Here is a 16,695-nt window from a genome sequence, read left to right as displayed (position 1 = left end):
GAATCAAGCCAACAGACAGCAGCTAATATCCTTCGTGCTCGGCAATCTTGATGTATTTATGTGGACTCCATATGAGATGCCGGGTGTAGACCCATCTGTTTCGTAGCACCATTTGAATGTTGACCCTAAATGCAAGCCGATCATTCAGAAGAGCCGGCGATCAGCCGCAGAGCACACTGTCGCCGTCGTTGAAGAGGTTGACCGGTTGCTTGATGCCGGAGCAATCAGGGAAGTGACCTACCCTAAATGGCTCTCTAATACTGTGGTTGTGAAGAAGAAAAATGAGACTTGGCGAGTCTGCGTCGATTTTACGGACCTAAACAAAACCTGCCCCAAAGACTGTTTTCTTCTCTCCAGGATAGACCAACTTGTAGATGCTACGGCGCGTCATCAGCGTATGAGTTTCCTCGATGCCTACGAGGCTATCATCAAATCGCTATGCATCCGGAGGACCAAGACAAAACTGCATTCCTCACCCCAAGAGGAACCTATTGCTAGAAGGTTATGCCTTTTGGGCTGAAGAATGCACGGGCAACTTACCAGAGACTAGTCACCACCATGTTCAAACAGCAACTCGGTCACACTATGGAAGTGTACATTGATGATATGGTGGTCAAGTCCAAGGAAGAGCATAACCATATAGCCGATTTGGAAGAGACATTCGGCATCCTACGTAAGTATGGAATGAAGCTGAACGCTTCCAAATGTGCGTTTGGTATCAGCTCTGGCAAATTCTTGGGTTACATTGTCAACCACCGAGGAATCGAAGCCAACCCTAGGTTTGATATGGATTACTTATAAATAAAATGTGGACCTAAAGTCATTCTGTTCCTGTTATAAGTGATGGGTCTGAGCTTGTTATGTTTGATATGGATTGCTTATAAATTATAAGCCTAAGGCCGTGGGAAATGGAGGCATGTCGATATTCCATCTTCTCTATAATAAGATATGTTTGGACTCAAGGTCGTTTAGAACAGCTGTTACTATGCTGGGCCTGAGGCCGTTCCGCATTATATTAGGCCTGAGGCCGTTTTGTTCTATGTGAGAGATAGAGACATGTCGATGTTCCATCTTCTTTATGATAGATATGTTTGGACCTGAAGTCATTCTGAACAACTGATATCATGTGATTGGGCCTAAGGTCATTCTGTTACATGTGGATCCGAGGCCGTTCCGCAATAAATGGGCTTGAGGCTGTTCTGAAAATGTGATTATGAATAACGTTATGCTTAACGTGACTATGGTGGATAGTCTAAATGTTGCACTTTGGACAAATATTGGGTTTATATCACATGCCTTCATTAAATTTACTTTACTATTATTCATTGAGCTTCGCCCACTCTGTATTTATATATATTTATGTAGGTGTTCAACTCGGAGGTCAACCCTACGTCAGCTTCAGGAGTTTTTTTGGTGGACCTGCTTTGATAAGCCTCCCAAACCTTTTGTCTTTTGGGATTTTCTGTGATGGCAAATTTTATCAAGTCTTTGGTAACTTTTGTTTGGACACCTTGTTAACATGTAATTTTTGGATTGCTAACTCCTTGTATATACCTGCATGACTCGTATTTGTATGTATGAACTGTGTATATGAACTTTCTGTATATGACATGATGTTTAAAGTCCTGGCATATAAGCACTATTTAATGGACGTTCTGTTATTTTATTTACTTCCGTTTAGGCCCCGTTATTATAAATTCTCTGTAATCTGTCTAAGGCTATAAGTAATAAAGAAGTTACTAGCCGGTCATAATCCAAACTTTTAAGGGTGGGTTTGGCTCGTGACAGGTCCGACAACTTGCCTACACCCACTTCTAGCCTCCATGTCGGCATTAATCCACTGTTCAAACAGGTTTTGACTAGGGCAACCCAAAACCTTTATAAATACTGCTTCAAAGATTTTCACTAGGTTATACTCTAAACCTCTTCCACAATAGTACAACGGGTTTATGCCCACCAAAAACTGCAACCTCCAAATCAAAAACCGAACATTTACTAGATTTACAAAAGCTAGAACATGGACTTGAAAGAGGAAAACCAATACCCTTAAGCCCAAACAAAGTCCTGTAGGTGAGAGATTTGTAGTGTGTCAACAATAGTGTATAAACTACACTAATGGGATGATGTTTATGCCTTTCACAAGTTAAGAACTTGGAAGATTCCCATGGAGTAAACTCTTGGAAGCACTTGTGTAAGGAATAAAGGCTACAACCTCTATCCAAGGTTGGATTCACACTCAAAATGTGCATGAAATTTTATAAAAGTTGAGGTATATATAGCCCAGCTACCAACGGCTAGTTAATGATATTTTTATTTTTATATTTTTTTGTTTTGAAAGTGTATACTTTGTTCTCCAACTTCCACCAACTCCACGATTTGGTGATATGCATTTAATTACATCACTATCATGCCAAATCTAATGATTTTAAAAGTTGTTAATGGTCTAATAAAATTGTTCTAAAATTTCAATACTGAGAAAATAAATATCTACTTCACATGAATGATATATTTCTATAAATAAATAAAAAAATTTTGGATCACATGAACTGTGGTGTAGATGCCCATGATTCTCACTTATAAGGCATGAATCCCTCGTATAGTAGATTCAGTTCACTTCACAGAACTAATGATGATTTCGATTAACAAAACATTATTTAATTACTATAAAATCAACTCAAAGGTTATGGGAACAAGTTTCACAATTTCCCAATAATCTGCTGTGACAACTAAAATCTATCAGATTATACACCTCGCCATAGTGAAATTCGAATCAAATCAAACCTGGAAAATATGTCCGACGATAGTAGTGCCGGTCTTGAGAAAAGACGGAGATTGAAGGTCTTTCTTTATGAGCATTTCATTCCTTCTACAAAGGTCGAAGCTAAACCCACCCTTCATCGAAACATCTACAGCTGCCTTAGACATTTTCGAATATGCACTACACCAGCCTACTCATACGGAATACATAAACAAATTTATTGATCAGATTAACCTAATTTGCATCACAAATCGCGTAATTGCATTGTTAATACACCATCATTAGGGAAAATGAAGTTCTTGAAACAAAATAAAACAAGTTTATAGAGAATTTTGCAGTAAAAAAAAAAAAACACTGACTTAGGGCTGTTTGAAGCTTGAATTTTGGTATGAAGATTAAGAACATATATTTAGATATACACATATATAATCAAATGAATCTGAAACTCACGGTGATTGAGGATGCGAAGATTGTCGAAGAGATCGATGAATCAAAGAGACGAAGATCTGCGAGAGCGAGAACCGAAGGGCGAAGAATAAAATAGCCGAGTTTTGGGGCCAAAGAAAAGGGTTTTGTGGGCGATTGTATATCTTTTGCAATAATTACTAACTGACCACACTAGAAAGAAGTATTTTCAAATAGTGCAATTTATTGCAATCCTTTTACGATAAGATCCTAAATTTTACATGCTTTGGCATTATTACCTAGGGTGTTCGAAGTTCAGTCGCAGTTAGAAAACCTCTAATCTGTCATCTGTTTGCTGGATAAGTGGATTAGAAAAACTCAATCCGCATCTGTCAATTCAACAGACGGATGTGCATGAGCTCAATTCGTAGTTCAGTTCCAGTGCATGAGCTTCAGAGGCCGAATAGGACTAGTTCGCAGAATGATCCGATCGGCATCGGGCCTAGAAGCTTGCCCGATCAGCTTAATAAATCTGCCCTTGCCCCAGCCAGTGCATGAGCTTCAGAGGCCGAATAGGACTAGTTCGCAGAATGATCCGATCGGCATCGGGCCTAGATGTTTGGCCGATCAGCTTAATAAATCTGTCATTGCCTCAACCAGTGCACGAGCTTTAGAAGCCGAATAAGACTAGTTCATGGAATGGCTGCGGCATAAATCGATCGGCATTGGATTTAGATACTTGGCCGATCAGATTAATAAATCTGCCCTTGCCCGTTGCTGATATTAAGATTAAGAACATATATTTAGATTAAGAACATATATTTAAACCTAATGCGGAAGAGGATTGCAATAAATTGCAATAAATTGCACTATTTGAAAATACTTCTTTCTAGTGTGGTCAGTTAGTAATTATTGCAAAAGATATACAATCGCCCACAAAACCCTTTTCTTTGGCCCCAAGACTTGGCTACTTTATTCTTCGCCTTTCGGTTCTCGCTCTCGCTCTCGGAGATCTTCATCTCTTCGATTCATCGATCTCTTTGATAATCTTCGTATCCTCAATCACCATGAGTTTCAGATTCATTTGATTATATATGTGTATATCTAAATATATGTTCTTAATCTTTATACCAAATTCAAGCTTCAACGGGTAAGGGCATATTTATTAATCTGATCGGCCAAGTATCTAAACCCAATACCGATCGATTTATGCCGCAGCCATTCCATGAACTAATCTATTCAGCCTCTGAAGCTCATGCACTGGCTGAGGTATGGGTAGATTTATTAAGCTGATCGGCCAAGCATCTAAGCCCGATGTCGATCGGATCATTCTACGAACTAGTCCTATTCGGCCTCTGAAGCTTATGCATTGGTTGGGGCAAAGACAGATTTATTAAGCTGATCGGCCAAGCTTCTAGGCCCGATGCCAATCAGATCATTCTGCGAACTAGTCCTATTCGGCCTCTGAAGGTGTCACGACCCAAACCCGGTACTCCAAGGGTTTAATGTCGTAACAAGATAAATGAAATACAATAAGGAAATTCGGAAAATTTTACAACGCAAACGGATAATTTAAATAAATTAGGATAAGTAACTGGGTATCAACTGTTTATTTTGAAGGTAATAAACATAGTCATTGGTGCTTCATAGTATTACAAGAGTTTAATAATAGAAGACAGAAAAAAAAACAAAATAACATAGCGATTCATTTTCCATCTTGATCCCGCTAAACCTCGTCACCTGAAAGGGGTAACAGCTATAAGCACATAGCAGAGTGAGAAATATTATACTATGAGGGCACAAAATAGCCATGGATATTTAAAACATTATAGATTGAGTTGAATTGAATACATAATTTAATTAAGTGCCAGAAACTGAAATAATCACTATAACCACGGTACATCACTAAAGAAACTGAAATAATCACTATAACCACGGTACATCACTAAGTGACTAGCACTACACTGGTCAATGGATCCCTGACAAACACTGGGCCACAAAGTGGTCAATCACTAAGCCAATGGTTATTTAAGTCCCCCAAGGCATGGGACTCCCGTGGTGGTATTCACAAAACATATTTTCACATAAGGTTATAGCCAAATATTCTTTAAAATAAAAACAAACATATCCATGGGTTTCCTTTTAAGCAAATAGGATTCAGAAATAAAACCACGTAACTGAAACCTTTATAAAACATAACTTTTATAAATGTACTAATAAAACATAACTTTTATAAAATAGATTTTGGTAAGTCAAAACATAAGTAAAATACATTTTGGTAACTCAAGGTATAATATAACTCACCTTAATAGTGACCCTTAGCCTTACTCCACTAACCCAACTTATTTACGTATTTCTTCCACTCTCTTTTCTTTCTTTCTTCTTTCTTTCTTTTCCTTTCTTCTTTTCTGTTTCTTACTTCCACAGATTGAACAACTTCACTATTTATAGTGAGACGAGTCCACTGATTGGCCGACACGTGGCCGATTCGAATCGCTCCCCAGATTATTTCTGATTCACCCGAGATTCATTCCTATCTTAAGAATTAATTAGGATAACAATTAAGATAATTACATTTGACCCAATAATTAAGATAATTACATTTGACCCAATATTTTAATATAATTATATAAGTAAATTAATTTTTTTAATTAAATTACACATTAACACATACCAACAGAAAATTAATTATTTATTTTATTACCATACCCATTATTATTATTATTTATTCCCTCTTTTTTTTTTTCTCTTTTATTTTATTTTATTTTATTTTATTTGTACTATAAATTTTATAGTTAGCCTCAAATAATAATCCCTAATTAATAACCCAACGCCATTCTAGATTTATACATTTATTCATGTAATAATCTATTATCACGTGCAACCATAATTATATATAAATATAAATATTTATATGGACTTGACTAAACGTTCGAGGTGTCACAGAAGGTCATGCACTGGCTAAGGCAAGGGCAGATTTATTAATTTGATCGACCAAGTATCTAAACCCAATGCCGATCGATTTATGCCGCAGTCATTCCATGAACTAGTCCTATTCGGCTTCTGAAGCTCGTGTACTAGCTGGGGCAAGGGCAGATTTATTAAGCTGATCAGCCAAACATCTAGGCCCGATGCCGATCGGATCATTCTGTGAACTAGTCCTATTCGGCCTCTAAAGCTCATGCACTGGCTGAGGCAAGGGCAGATTTATTAATCTGATCGGCCAAGTATCTAAATCCAATGCCGATCGATTTATGCCGCAGCTATTCCATGAACTAGTCCTATTCGGCTTCTAAAGCTCGTGCACTGGCTGGGGTAAGGGTAGATTTATTAAGCTGATCGGTCAAGCATCTAGGCCCGATGTTGATCAGATTATTCTGCGAACTAGTCCTATTCGGCCTCTGAAACTCATGCACTGGCTGAGGCAAAGACAGATTTATTAATCTGATCGGCCAAGTATCTAAATCCAATGCTGATGATTTATGCCGCAGTTATTCCATGAACTAGTCCTATTCGGCTTCTAATGCTCGTGCAATGGCTGAGGTAAGGGCAGATTTATTAAGCTGATCGGCCAAGCATCTAGGCCCGATGCTGATCAGATCATTCTGCGGCCTAGTCCTATTCGGCCTCTAAAGCTCATGCACTGGCTGGGGCAAGGGCATATTTATTAAGCTGATCGGTCAAGTTTCTAGGCCCGATGCTGAGCAGATCATTTTGCGAACTAGTCCTATTCGGCCTCTGAAGCTCATGCACTGGAACTGAACTGCGAATTGAGCTCATGCACATCCGTCTGTTGAATTGACAGATGCGGATTGAGTTTTTCTAATCCACCTATCCAGTAAACAGATGACAGATTAGAGGTTTTCTAACTGCAACTGAACTGCGAACACCCTAGGTAATAATGCCAAAGCATGTAAAATTTAGGATCTTATCGTAAGAGGATTGCAATAAATTGCACTATTTGAAAATACTTCTTTCTAGTGTGGTCAGTTAGTAATTATTGCAAAAGATATTCAATCACCCACAAAACCCTTTTCTTTGGCCCCAAGACTCGGCTATTTTATTCTTCGCCCTTCGGTTCTCGCTCTCGTAGATCTTCGTCTCTTCGATTCATCGATCTCTTCGACAATCTTCGCATCCTCAATCACCGTGAGTTTCAAATTCATTTGATTATATATGTGTGTATCTAAATATATGTTCTTAATCTTCATACCAAATTCAAGCTTCAAACAGCCCTAAGTCAGTGTTTTTTTTTTTACTGCAAAATTCTCTATAAACTTGTTTTATTTTGTTTCAAGAACTTCATTTGCCCTAATGATGGTGTATTAACAATGCAATTACGCGATTTGTGATGCAAATTAGGTTAATCTAATCAATAAATTTGTTTATGTATTCCGTATGAGTAGGCTGGTGTAGTGCATATTTGAAAATGTCTAAGGCAGCTGTAGATGTTCCGATGAAGGGTGGGTTTAGCTTTGACCTTTGTGGAAAGAATGAAATGCTCATAAAGAAAGGCCTTCAATCTCCGTCTTTTCTCAAGACCGGCACTATTATCGTCGGACATATTTTCCAGGTTTGATTTGATTCGAATTTCACTGTGGTGAGGTGTATAATCTGATAGATTTTTGTTGTCATAGCAGATTATTGGGAAATTGTGAAACTTGTTCCCATAACTTTTGAGTTGATTTTATAGTAATTAAATAATGTTTTGTTAATAGAAATCATCATTAGTTCTGTGAGGTGAACTGAATCTACTATATGAGGGATTCATGGCTTATAAGTGGGAACCATGGGCATCTACACCACAGTTCACGTGATCCAGAATTTTTTTATTTATTTATAGAACTATATCATTCATGTGAAGTAGATATTTATTTACTCAGTATTGAAATTTTAGAACAATTTTATTAGACCATTACCAACTTTTAAAATCATTAGATTTGGCATGATAGTGATGTAATTAAATGCATATCACCAAATCGTGGAGTTGGTGGAAGTTGGAGAACAAAGTATACACTTTCAAAACAAAAAAAAAAAAAATTAAAAATATCATTAACTAGCCGTTGGTAGCTGGGCTATATATACCTCAACTTTTATAAAATTTCATGCACATTTTGAGTGTGAATCCAACCTTGGATAGAGGTTGTAGCCTTCATTCCTTACACAAGTGCTTTCAAGAGTTTACTCCATGGGAATCTTCCAAGTTCTTAACTTGTGAAAGGCATAAACACCATCCCATTAGTGTAGTTTATACACTATTGTTGACACACTACAAATCTCTCACCTGCAAGACTTTGTTTGGGCCTAAGGGTATTGGTTTTCCTCTTTGAAGTCCATGTTCTAGCTTTTGTAAATCTAGTAAATGTTCGACTTTTGATTTGGAGGTTGCAGTTTTTGGTGGGCATTAGGGGTGTTCGCGGATCGGTTTTGTGCGGTTTGCGGTTCGATTTTGACCCGCTCGCATCTATGCGGTTTGGGAAAAAGTCAACCCGCAACCGCCCACAGTGCGGTTTGCTGTTTGTGCGGATAGGGTTATAAATGTGCGGGCGGTTGCGGGCGGTTTGCGATTTATACTTTTTTCTTTAAAAATTAATTTTTGAGTTTTTTTTCCCATAGAATTTAGGTATCAGATTCATTTTATATATTTGTGATAATAATTTTCTGATGAGTTTACAAATAAAAATAGAATATCAATGCATTAAATGAAAGTAACCAAAACAAAGAGACCATACATTAGCATTTTTGCCATGAAAAAAATGTATATCAATGCATTAAAGGTTGTACTCAATTAGAATTGCCAGTTCAGTAATCAATAATCAAACTAGAAGTTCCATTGATCACCAGAAGGAAAATTTTATTAGGAAAAAGTGGATGAATCATCAATGAAAATTATATAAGAAACCAAGTTTAGGACTTGATAATTCTATGGCATTAAGAAAGTTGAGAAATACTTAAAAATAAGAATCCTAGTGTCATAAAGAATATAATGGTGTTCCTGTAAAAGTTACAAAGTTGGTATATAAAAAATAATAATAATAATAATAATAATTAAAGTGCGGGCGGTTTTTGCGGGTTGCGGGTTTAAACCGCGACCCGTCTGCAACCCGCAAATTTGTCATATTTCAAACCGCATCCACCCGCATTGTGTTTGCGAAACCGTCCATTTATATGCGGGTTGGGCGGTTTGAGCGGTTCGGATAAACTGTTGCCCACCCCTAGTGGGCATAAACCCGCTGTATTATTATGGTAGAGGTTTAGAGTGTAACCTAGTGAAAATCTTTGAAGCAGTATTTATAAAGGTTTTGGGTTGCCCTAGTCAAAACCTGTTTGAATAGTGGATTAATGCCGACATGGAGGCTAGAAGTGGATATAGGCAAGTTGTCGAACCTGTCACGAGCCAAACCTGCCCTTAAAAGTTTGGATCATGACCAGCTAGTAACTTCTTGATTACTTACGGCCTTAGACAGATTACAGAGAATTTATAATAACGGGGCCTAAGCGGAAGTAAATAAAATAACAGAACGTCCATTAAATAGTGCTTATATGCCAGGATTTTAAACATCATGTCATATACAGAAAGTTCACATACACAGTTCATACATACAAATACGAGTCATGCAGGTATATACAAGGAGTTAGCAATCCAAAAATTACATGTTAACAAGGTGTCCAAATAAAAGTTACCAAAGACTTGCTAAATTTGCCATCACAGAAAATCTCAAAAGACAAAAGGTTTGGGAGGCTTATCAAAGCAGGTCCACCAAAAAGACTCCTGAAGCTGACCTAGGGTTGACCTCCGAGTTGAACACCTACATAAATATATATAAATACAGAGTGGGGGAAGCTCAATGAATAATAGTAAAGTAAATTTAATGAAGGCATGTGATGTAAACCTAATATTTGTCCAAAGTGCAACATTCAGAGTATCCACCATAGTCATGTTAAGTATAACGTTATTCATAATCACATTTTCAGAACGGCCTCAGGCCCATTTATTGCGGAACGGCCTCGAACCTACATGTAACAGAACGACCTTAGGCCCAATCACATGATATCAGTTGTTCAGAATGACTTCAGGTCCAAACATATCTTATCATAAAGAAGATGGAACATCAATATGTCTCCATCTCTCACATAGAACAGAACGGCCTTAGGCCTAATATAATGCGGAACGGCCTCAGACCCAGCATAGTAACAGCTGTTCTAAACGACCTTGAGTCCAAATATATCTTATCATAGAGAAGATGGAATATCGATATGTCTCCATTTCCCATGGCCTTAGGCTCATAATTTATAAGCAATCCATATCAAACATAACGGCCTTAGACCCATCACTTATAACAGGAACAGAATGACTTTAGGTCCACATTTTATTTGTTCGTAAACATTCGTCAAGCATCCTTTACCATTCGTAATAAGGCATTCTATAACGTTCGTAGCACATTTATATCATAATCCAATCTCATATATATATATATATATATATATATATATATATATCATTTAATCGTTCCAAAATAGCAATTAGCCACATTGTTCGTATCAAAATAAAATAGAAAATTAAGTAAGAACAGATCTTTATAATACAATTACACACTGTGATTCGGTCGTGCAACGGTCTCTTCTGGCGAGTGACCTACATATTACACACACACAACTTGATAAGTGATTCATTCTTTTCTTAGCTTCTTCTCTTTGCTCATTTTTCCGTTTCATTCAATTTCTATTCATCTTTAAGCATTTCGAGAGGGATTATATACACACATTAACAGATTCAGAGGGTCAAAAAGATAAACAAAATACATCAATTTCCCTTCTTGTTTCCCACACGTGCGGAAAGGTGTGCCGCACGTGCGGCCCGCATGTGCTTTTATTTTAGAATGTTCAACTTGCTTGCCCTATTTTCCACACATGCAGTTGTGAGCCCCGCACGTGCGGCTGTGAGTCCCGCACATGCAGTTGTGTATCCCGCACATGCGGCTATGAGCCCTGTACGTGCGGTGCTGGGCTCTATTTGTGCAGTCTGAAAATCCAACTAATTCAAGCCTTCCAAAGGCATTTCTAAGGCCCAATTCAAGCACTTTCACTTCAAACACATGACATATAAACATAATAAGCATGAAACTCAAGCTCAAAGAGATCATAACTTACTTTAATTTGATATATAGAACCCTAATTTCCATATTTTCTTAATTTCCTTCATCGTTTCATGTTATACTTGTATATGCTTACATATATGCTTACATGAGTTCAAAGCATGCAAAGACTCAAGATTAAATCACAATTTCTCACAATCCAACCCAAATCAAACTAAAAATAAAGGAATTAACTCTTTAATCACATAACCTAAAGATTACATGTTCATTTTTATGAAATATGTTCAATCAAGATCATAATCCATAAACTCTAACTTTTATGAGTGTCAAAACTTCATTTTAAGTCTTGGTTTTAACCAATTGAATCAAGATTTAGAGTATTCTAGTTGATTTACACTTGCCTTGAGCTATAATCTTGATTTTCCACTTTCAATTCCTCAACCTCAAGCTGTAGGTTGAGTTCTCCTCTGCTCTCTCTCTCTTTTCTCTTCTTCCTTTCTCTAGAAGCTCTCTCTACAAGAGATATTTTGAGTTGTGTTGAGTCCAAGTCTCATAAGGCTCTTATACATATTTGTAGACCATAAATTTTGAGTCTAAGTCTCATAAGGCACGGATAGGGCACCCTACTCAGTTCCATCACATTTGTAGACCACAAATTTCTCCAAGAGGCGCTTACATTTATCACAAATTATTGTGTCTTTCAATCCTTCAACAAATTGTATAATATTAGAGTGACTGCAAGGCTCAACAAGAAGAGGTGGTTCGAGTGCAGTTGTAATCGCACCCACTAACCCTAACATGGCCACATTTTCTCCCCACACTGGAAAAAGATCCAAGCATTCCATAATTTTTCTCCCTTAAAGCTTCAAAGTCTCTGTCGAAGACCCTTTTCCCAGTAGTACCCAACCTTTTTCACTCTCATCATTGGTGTCTAGTAACTCCGACAACTGTTTTAGAATCTCATCTTCATGATCATCTGTATGTCCTAATCGGAGTTTTGATCTTCTCATGCTTTCCAACCGAAGCCAAAAGAAATAAATCTTCGTGCAAGTTAAAGAACTTGTCAGCTTTTCCTCATACATGGTGGCTAAATTTTTTTTCATATGATCATCACTTGAATTTTTCTTGCCAACATAGACCATCTTAAGCTGCAGTCCTGCACTTGTCATGTTCCTCATCTTAGCATTGAATTCTCTAATCCAATCTATGTTGTTGCTTCCATAAATGCAAAGGTTTTGGTCCTCTTCTACCAGAAATTAATGTGTGATTGATACAAAATTATAAAAAAAATCTTGAATAAATCAAATCTTTGTTCGAAGTGTTGATTTTACTTTTATTTCATAATCTGTTGCTATTTTTTCTATTTCATTACTAAACTATAGATTTCGTCTATTACAATTTCTTATATCAATTCATAGAATCCAATTGGAGACTGTCCGTCTAAATTAATAATGGAAAGAAACCTAACTTAATGAGCAAAAAAGTAATTTTACAATTTGGATAACTTAAATTAGACAACCAAACACACATCTTCTTACTCACATTTTATTTGACTACTTACATCCTACAACCAAACACTCACCTTCTTTTTCACCTCTCATTTCAAAATAGTGAATAAGAAAAGTGAGTATATGGTTAAATGGTTTGAGTTAGTCAAATTTTGAAATGACTTTTTTGCCTATCAAATTAGGCTTTAACGGTTACTGATTTAGACAACTGTCACCAATTGGACCACATCACCTAATATTAGAAACTCTAGGGAATAAATAGATTAAATTGATAGTTTAAGGATGAAATAGAAAAGAAAGCCATAGTATGGTAGAAAAAAGTGAAATTAACCCTTGTTTGAATTAAGGATGCCTCAATATAAAAGTTGAATCAAAAGCATACCCACTTTGCTACCAGAGGATCAATTCCGTCAAGTAATAGTTGGAGATTCCAAGTTTTTTCTTCCCATACCTCATTTTCTCGTGAAGTAGAAAAGAGAAAGGCCATGGCAACCCAGATCAAGGCCATGTCAATTGCATTTAAGTTTGTAACCATACCTTGTGTATCCAATACTACCATTAAGGGCTTCTCTTTGAAATCCCATGCTTGTTTAATGGATTTCACCACTATTGAGCAGAGTAACCATGGTCGCTGAATTGAAAACCATGGTAATGAGTTTGATAAAAAATCAAAATTCTGTTCTTCTACATCAGTCCACGTATCCGATGATGGAATGAGAACCCATACAATTTCATAGCTTCCTTGTAAATTCACACGGTAAGGATGATCAAGCATCTGTTACACCAGCAAGAGTAACACTTCTATAGGGAGGAGTTTTGGCCTTGAGACCAAGAGTATCACTACCTTGCTTTTCAGTTCAGACAACGCAATCTGTCAAATAAGTCCAAAGCCCATTGTTATTTAGTGAAGTAAATGGCTAATGAAGGATTAGAATGTTTCTGTTTTAGACATCCCAAATATATAGTTCTATTGTATACAACAAAAATTACAAATGAGCCTCTGAGGCCACAACCACCATGTCAACTTTGATGCCGACCACTCATGATTGGTCATATAGGAAAAAGTGCGACTTGACGTGCCAGGAGTGACAGTGCATTAAAGCAAAAATGGTTTTAGCTAAAGCAGGACAATCAACTGTGAACGATACTAGAAATTTCTAGAGAAAACCTACCTTTGCTTGGGAGGAAGAATCCTTCAGAGGCAAGCTATCCTTCAAAGCAAACAACATCTCAAGCACCTCTTGGTTATCAATGTGGCTCTCCTTAGAGAGATCCAAGAGCTTGTTATGCATCTTTGTCTCTATATGACACAAAAGGGTGAAAATATGAAATTCAAAGTTGATAGTGTTAGGAATCGAAGAACACCTAATAAAGATCGGTAAGATACAAAAACAAAGAAGAACAAATAAACAAGGATTGTAAATCACATGCACACACAAGATTTTTGTGGTTCACCCCAAAATTAGGCTATAGATCACAAGTGAGTAAATACCCTTATTTCAAAATTCGAGGTTAGTGTCCAATACTTATCATGTTCCAGATTTTCCAACAAGTAGTTCATTTTAACATTGAAAGGCTTCCAAAGGTTTTGAAGAACATTTACCTATCAACTTATAACAAGCATCCACCTGCCCTGAGGTGACTGCTTATGGTGCTCAACCTACCCACCAAGCTTGAGAGCTCCCATGAAGCAATGGTTACTGAATTTGAATGCCTGTAAAAAAAGCAAAAAATAAAAATAAAAATAAAAACATATTACTTCATTATAGCATACAAAATACCAGTCACAAAAATTAATATTCTTCATTGGAAATAAATTGAATTCATCACATTCATAATTATCTTATGATCCCTTGAATATTCAATAGAAACGATAAAAGTAGACAACAAAATTCAGCATGTGGTGACCAGATTGAAGAGAAGGAACATGCACTTGCACATTTTTCATGGCTCTCAAGTCTTTGATTTGGGAAGAGCATATCAAGGCACTTCTAATGATCCAGTAAGTAGCCATGTAGATCTGAAAGTTTGTAGTGCCAATTGCCTCACAATCCAGGATCACATGATTCACCGGCAATTCTTCGAACTCAATGATGCACTTTATCAAATCTACAATCGTTTTCATCAACACATTCAAGACCTTAAAAAGATGCTTCAACAAGCACAAGTCCTTGGGCAACTGCTTTAGCAATGCAATAGATGCTGCCAAGGGATTACAAGGGTAAAGCTGCATTATGAGCCAAAATTCACCATAGCTTGTTGCAAAAGCTGATAGCACTAAAACTGCTTTTGCATCCCATTTGTAATGCCCTAATATGTCAAACAAGACCTTTGTCTTTTCGTGTGGATTCCCACCCATGGAGTAGTTGAAGAGTATCTGCAGTCAAAATTGGTATTATGCATCCATGATTCTATATGACACAGAATCTTCTGTTTCAAATTTTCCTTTTCTCCTATTCCAAAATACTCATAACTATTGGATCATGTTTCAGGATTTCCACATCTTGAGATTCTCATGTGATACAATATTTGTGGGTGTTTTCAGACAAGGAAACAGAGATTTGGAGGTAGAAAATCCTTAGCCAATTCTATATATACATACAACAAAAATACCGATCTTGATCCTCTCCATTACATCATCAATGATTGTGAAAGAGTCACATCAAGATACCTTTATTTCATTCAAAAAACAGTTCAGGAGAATCAAAAATTCAAAATAACAATACAATTACATACTGTTGATTTGACTTTTAATGACATGTTGCAACCTTATGCATTGTAATGGAGATCTCCATTATAATCATGTAATGGAACGATCTAAATCCCAACAACACTATGCCCTGCAAATACTCCAAAAATATGTTCGGAATTTTAAATGTGTATCAGATTTATTGTGTGTGAGCCATATATTCAAATTTTGGGCACTTTTCTGAATATTTTTCTAGGTACATAGAATTCCAATACATATACATAAGAGAGGGAGAGAGGGAGGAAATTACCTTATGTGAGACTTTATAGATGGTGTGTCCCAGTGTTTTTTCTGATCCAACCACCTTAACGTTGCATATGCCACTCTTTGCAATGGCACCATCATGTGCATCGGAAACCTGAAGCAAGGTCTTTGGTGCTAAGTAAACATTCGAAGTGGACTTTGAGCTATGCATCCAATTGTGCTTAGTAGTGTGTAGAATATTTGAATGCTGAGTTTTGTGACGTTAGTTAGTAACAGTGGGCTTGCAATGTAAGCCTTGATGGTTAACAACTTTGATTAATCGTGACCTACCAATTCAGACTGATTAAACAGGCAAACCATTACAAATTTAGAAACTGTCAATCCTCATTTCTTTGAATCAAATGAAAAACCATAGACTTATTCTCGTTTTCTTTGTTAACGTCAGTAGTTCTTCAATCTACTCTCGTGTCTCTAAAGTTCATGATCCGTATCACGGTGCAATATACTTTATTAAGGCACTGAACCCTTGAATGGAACAGTAACTCTTGGACCCTCACATATGTCTTGTCGTTGGCATTTCTGGTGATGCAGTTTAATACACTGAAACAACCTCACCAGAAATGGAGGAAAGGCAATGTATGCCTGTCACGACCCAAACCCGGCCCTATGGGTTTAGCACCGTAACCGGCCAGTAATCCGAGATTACCAAAGGCCTGCAGAACAGTAATACAGTAAGACAGAGTACAGGGCCTGGCGGAAGCCAATACAGTAAATAAATAGTGTCCATTGAGCTGTGACATTCTGTATGCAAAAGGACTTTTCACACATTTATACATAAACAGTGCAGAACAGTATACACAATATTTACAATCATTCAACTAGGGACTCAACCCTACAGAACAGTACAGAAAACATTCCGTCTGTACAAAACAGCACGGTCTATACAAAACAGTAAAACAGTACAGAAGGGGGAAA

At 37.0% G+C, this 16,695-nt stretch overlaps 1 protein-coding gene and 1 long non-coding RNA gene across 2 annotated transcripts in view; one reads left to right on the top strand and one right to left on the bottom strand.

Moving 5' to 3' along the window:
- Window positions 1-7,772, top strand: part of LOC145822941 (uncharacterized) — a 67,190-nt gene extending 59,418 nt beyond the window's left edge. Inside the window, exon 3 of the long non-coding RNA XR_014364806.1 lies at window positions 7,570-7,772. This is a non-coding gene — a long non-coding RNA (uncharacterized LOC145822941). The remainder of the gene's footprint in view (window positions 1-7,569) is intronic.
- A 4,344-nt stretch (window positions 7,773-12,116) lies between these two features.
- Window positions 12,117-15,931, bottom strand: LOC114318257 (protein SIEVE ELEMENT OCCLUSION C). Its single transcript, XM_082918629.1, has 7 exons — window positions 15,767-15,931; window positions 15,536-15,607; window positions 14,701-15,144; window positions 14,436-14,481; window positions 13,940-14,067; window positions 13,305-13,542; window positions 12,117-12,505 (listed from the first exon to the last, which is right to left on the bottom strand). Exons 1-7 carry the CDS (start codon window positions 15,929-15,931, stop codon window positions 12,117-12,119), a joined length of 1,482 nt encoding a protein of 493 aa, XP_082774755.1.
- Window positions 15,932-16,695: the final 764 nt, after the last annotated feature.

The sequence above is a fragment of the Camellia sinensis genome, chromosome 3 (genome assembly GCF_055761805.1).
Source record: "Camellia sinensis isolate YWXY chromosome 3, ASM5576180v1, whole genome shotgun sequence".
In the NCBI taxonomy this organism is placed as follows: domain Eukaryota; kingdom Viridiplantae; phylum Streptophyta; class Magnoliopsida; order Ericales; family Theaceae; genus Camellia; species Camellia sinensis.
The sequence above is the reverse complement of the archived record's forward strand: the minus strand, read 5'-3'. Positions and strand labels throughout refer to the sequence as shown.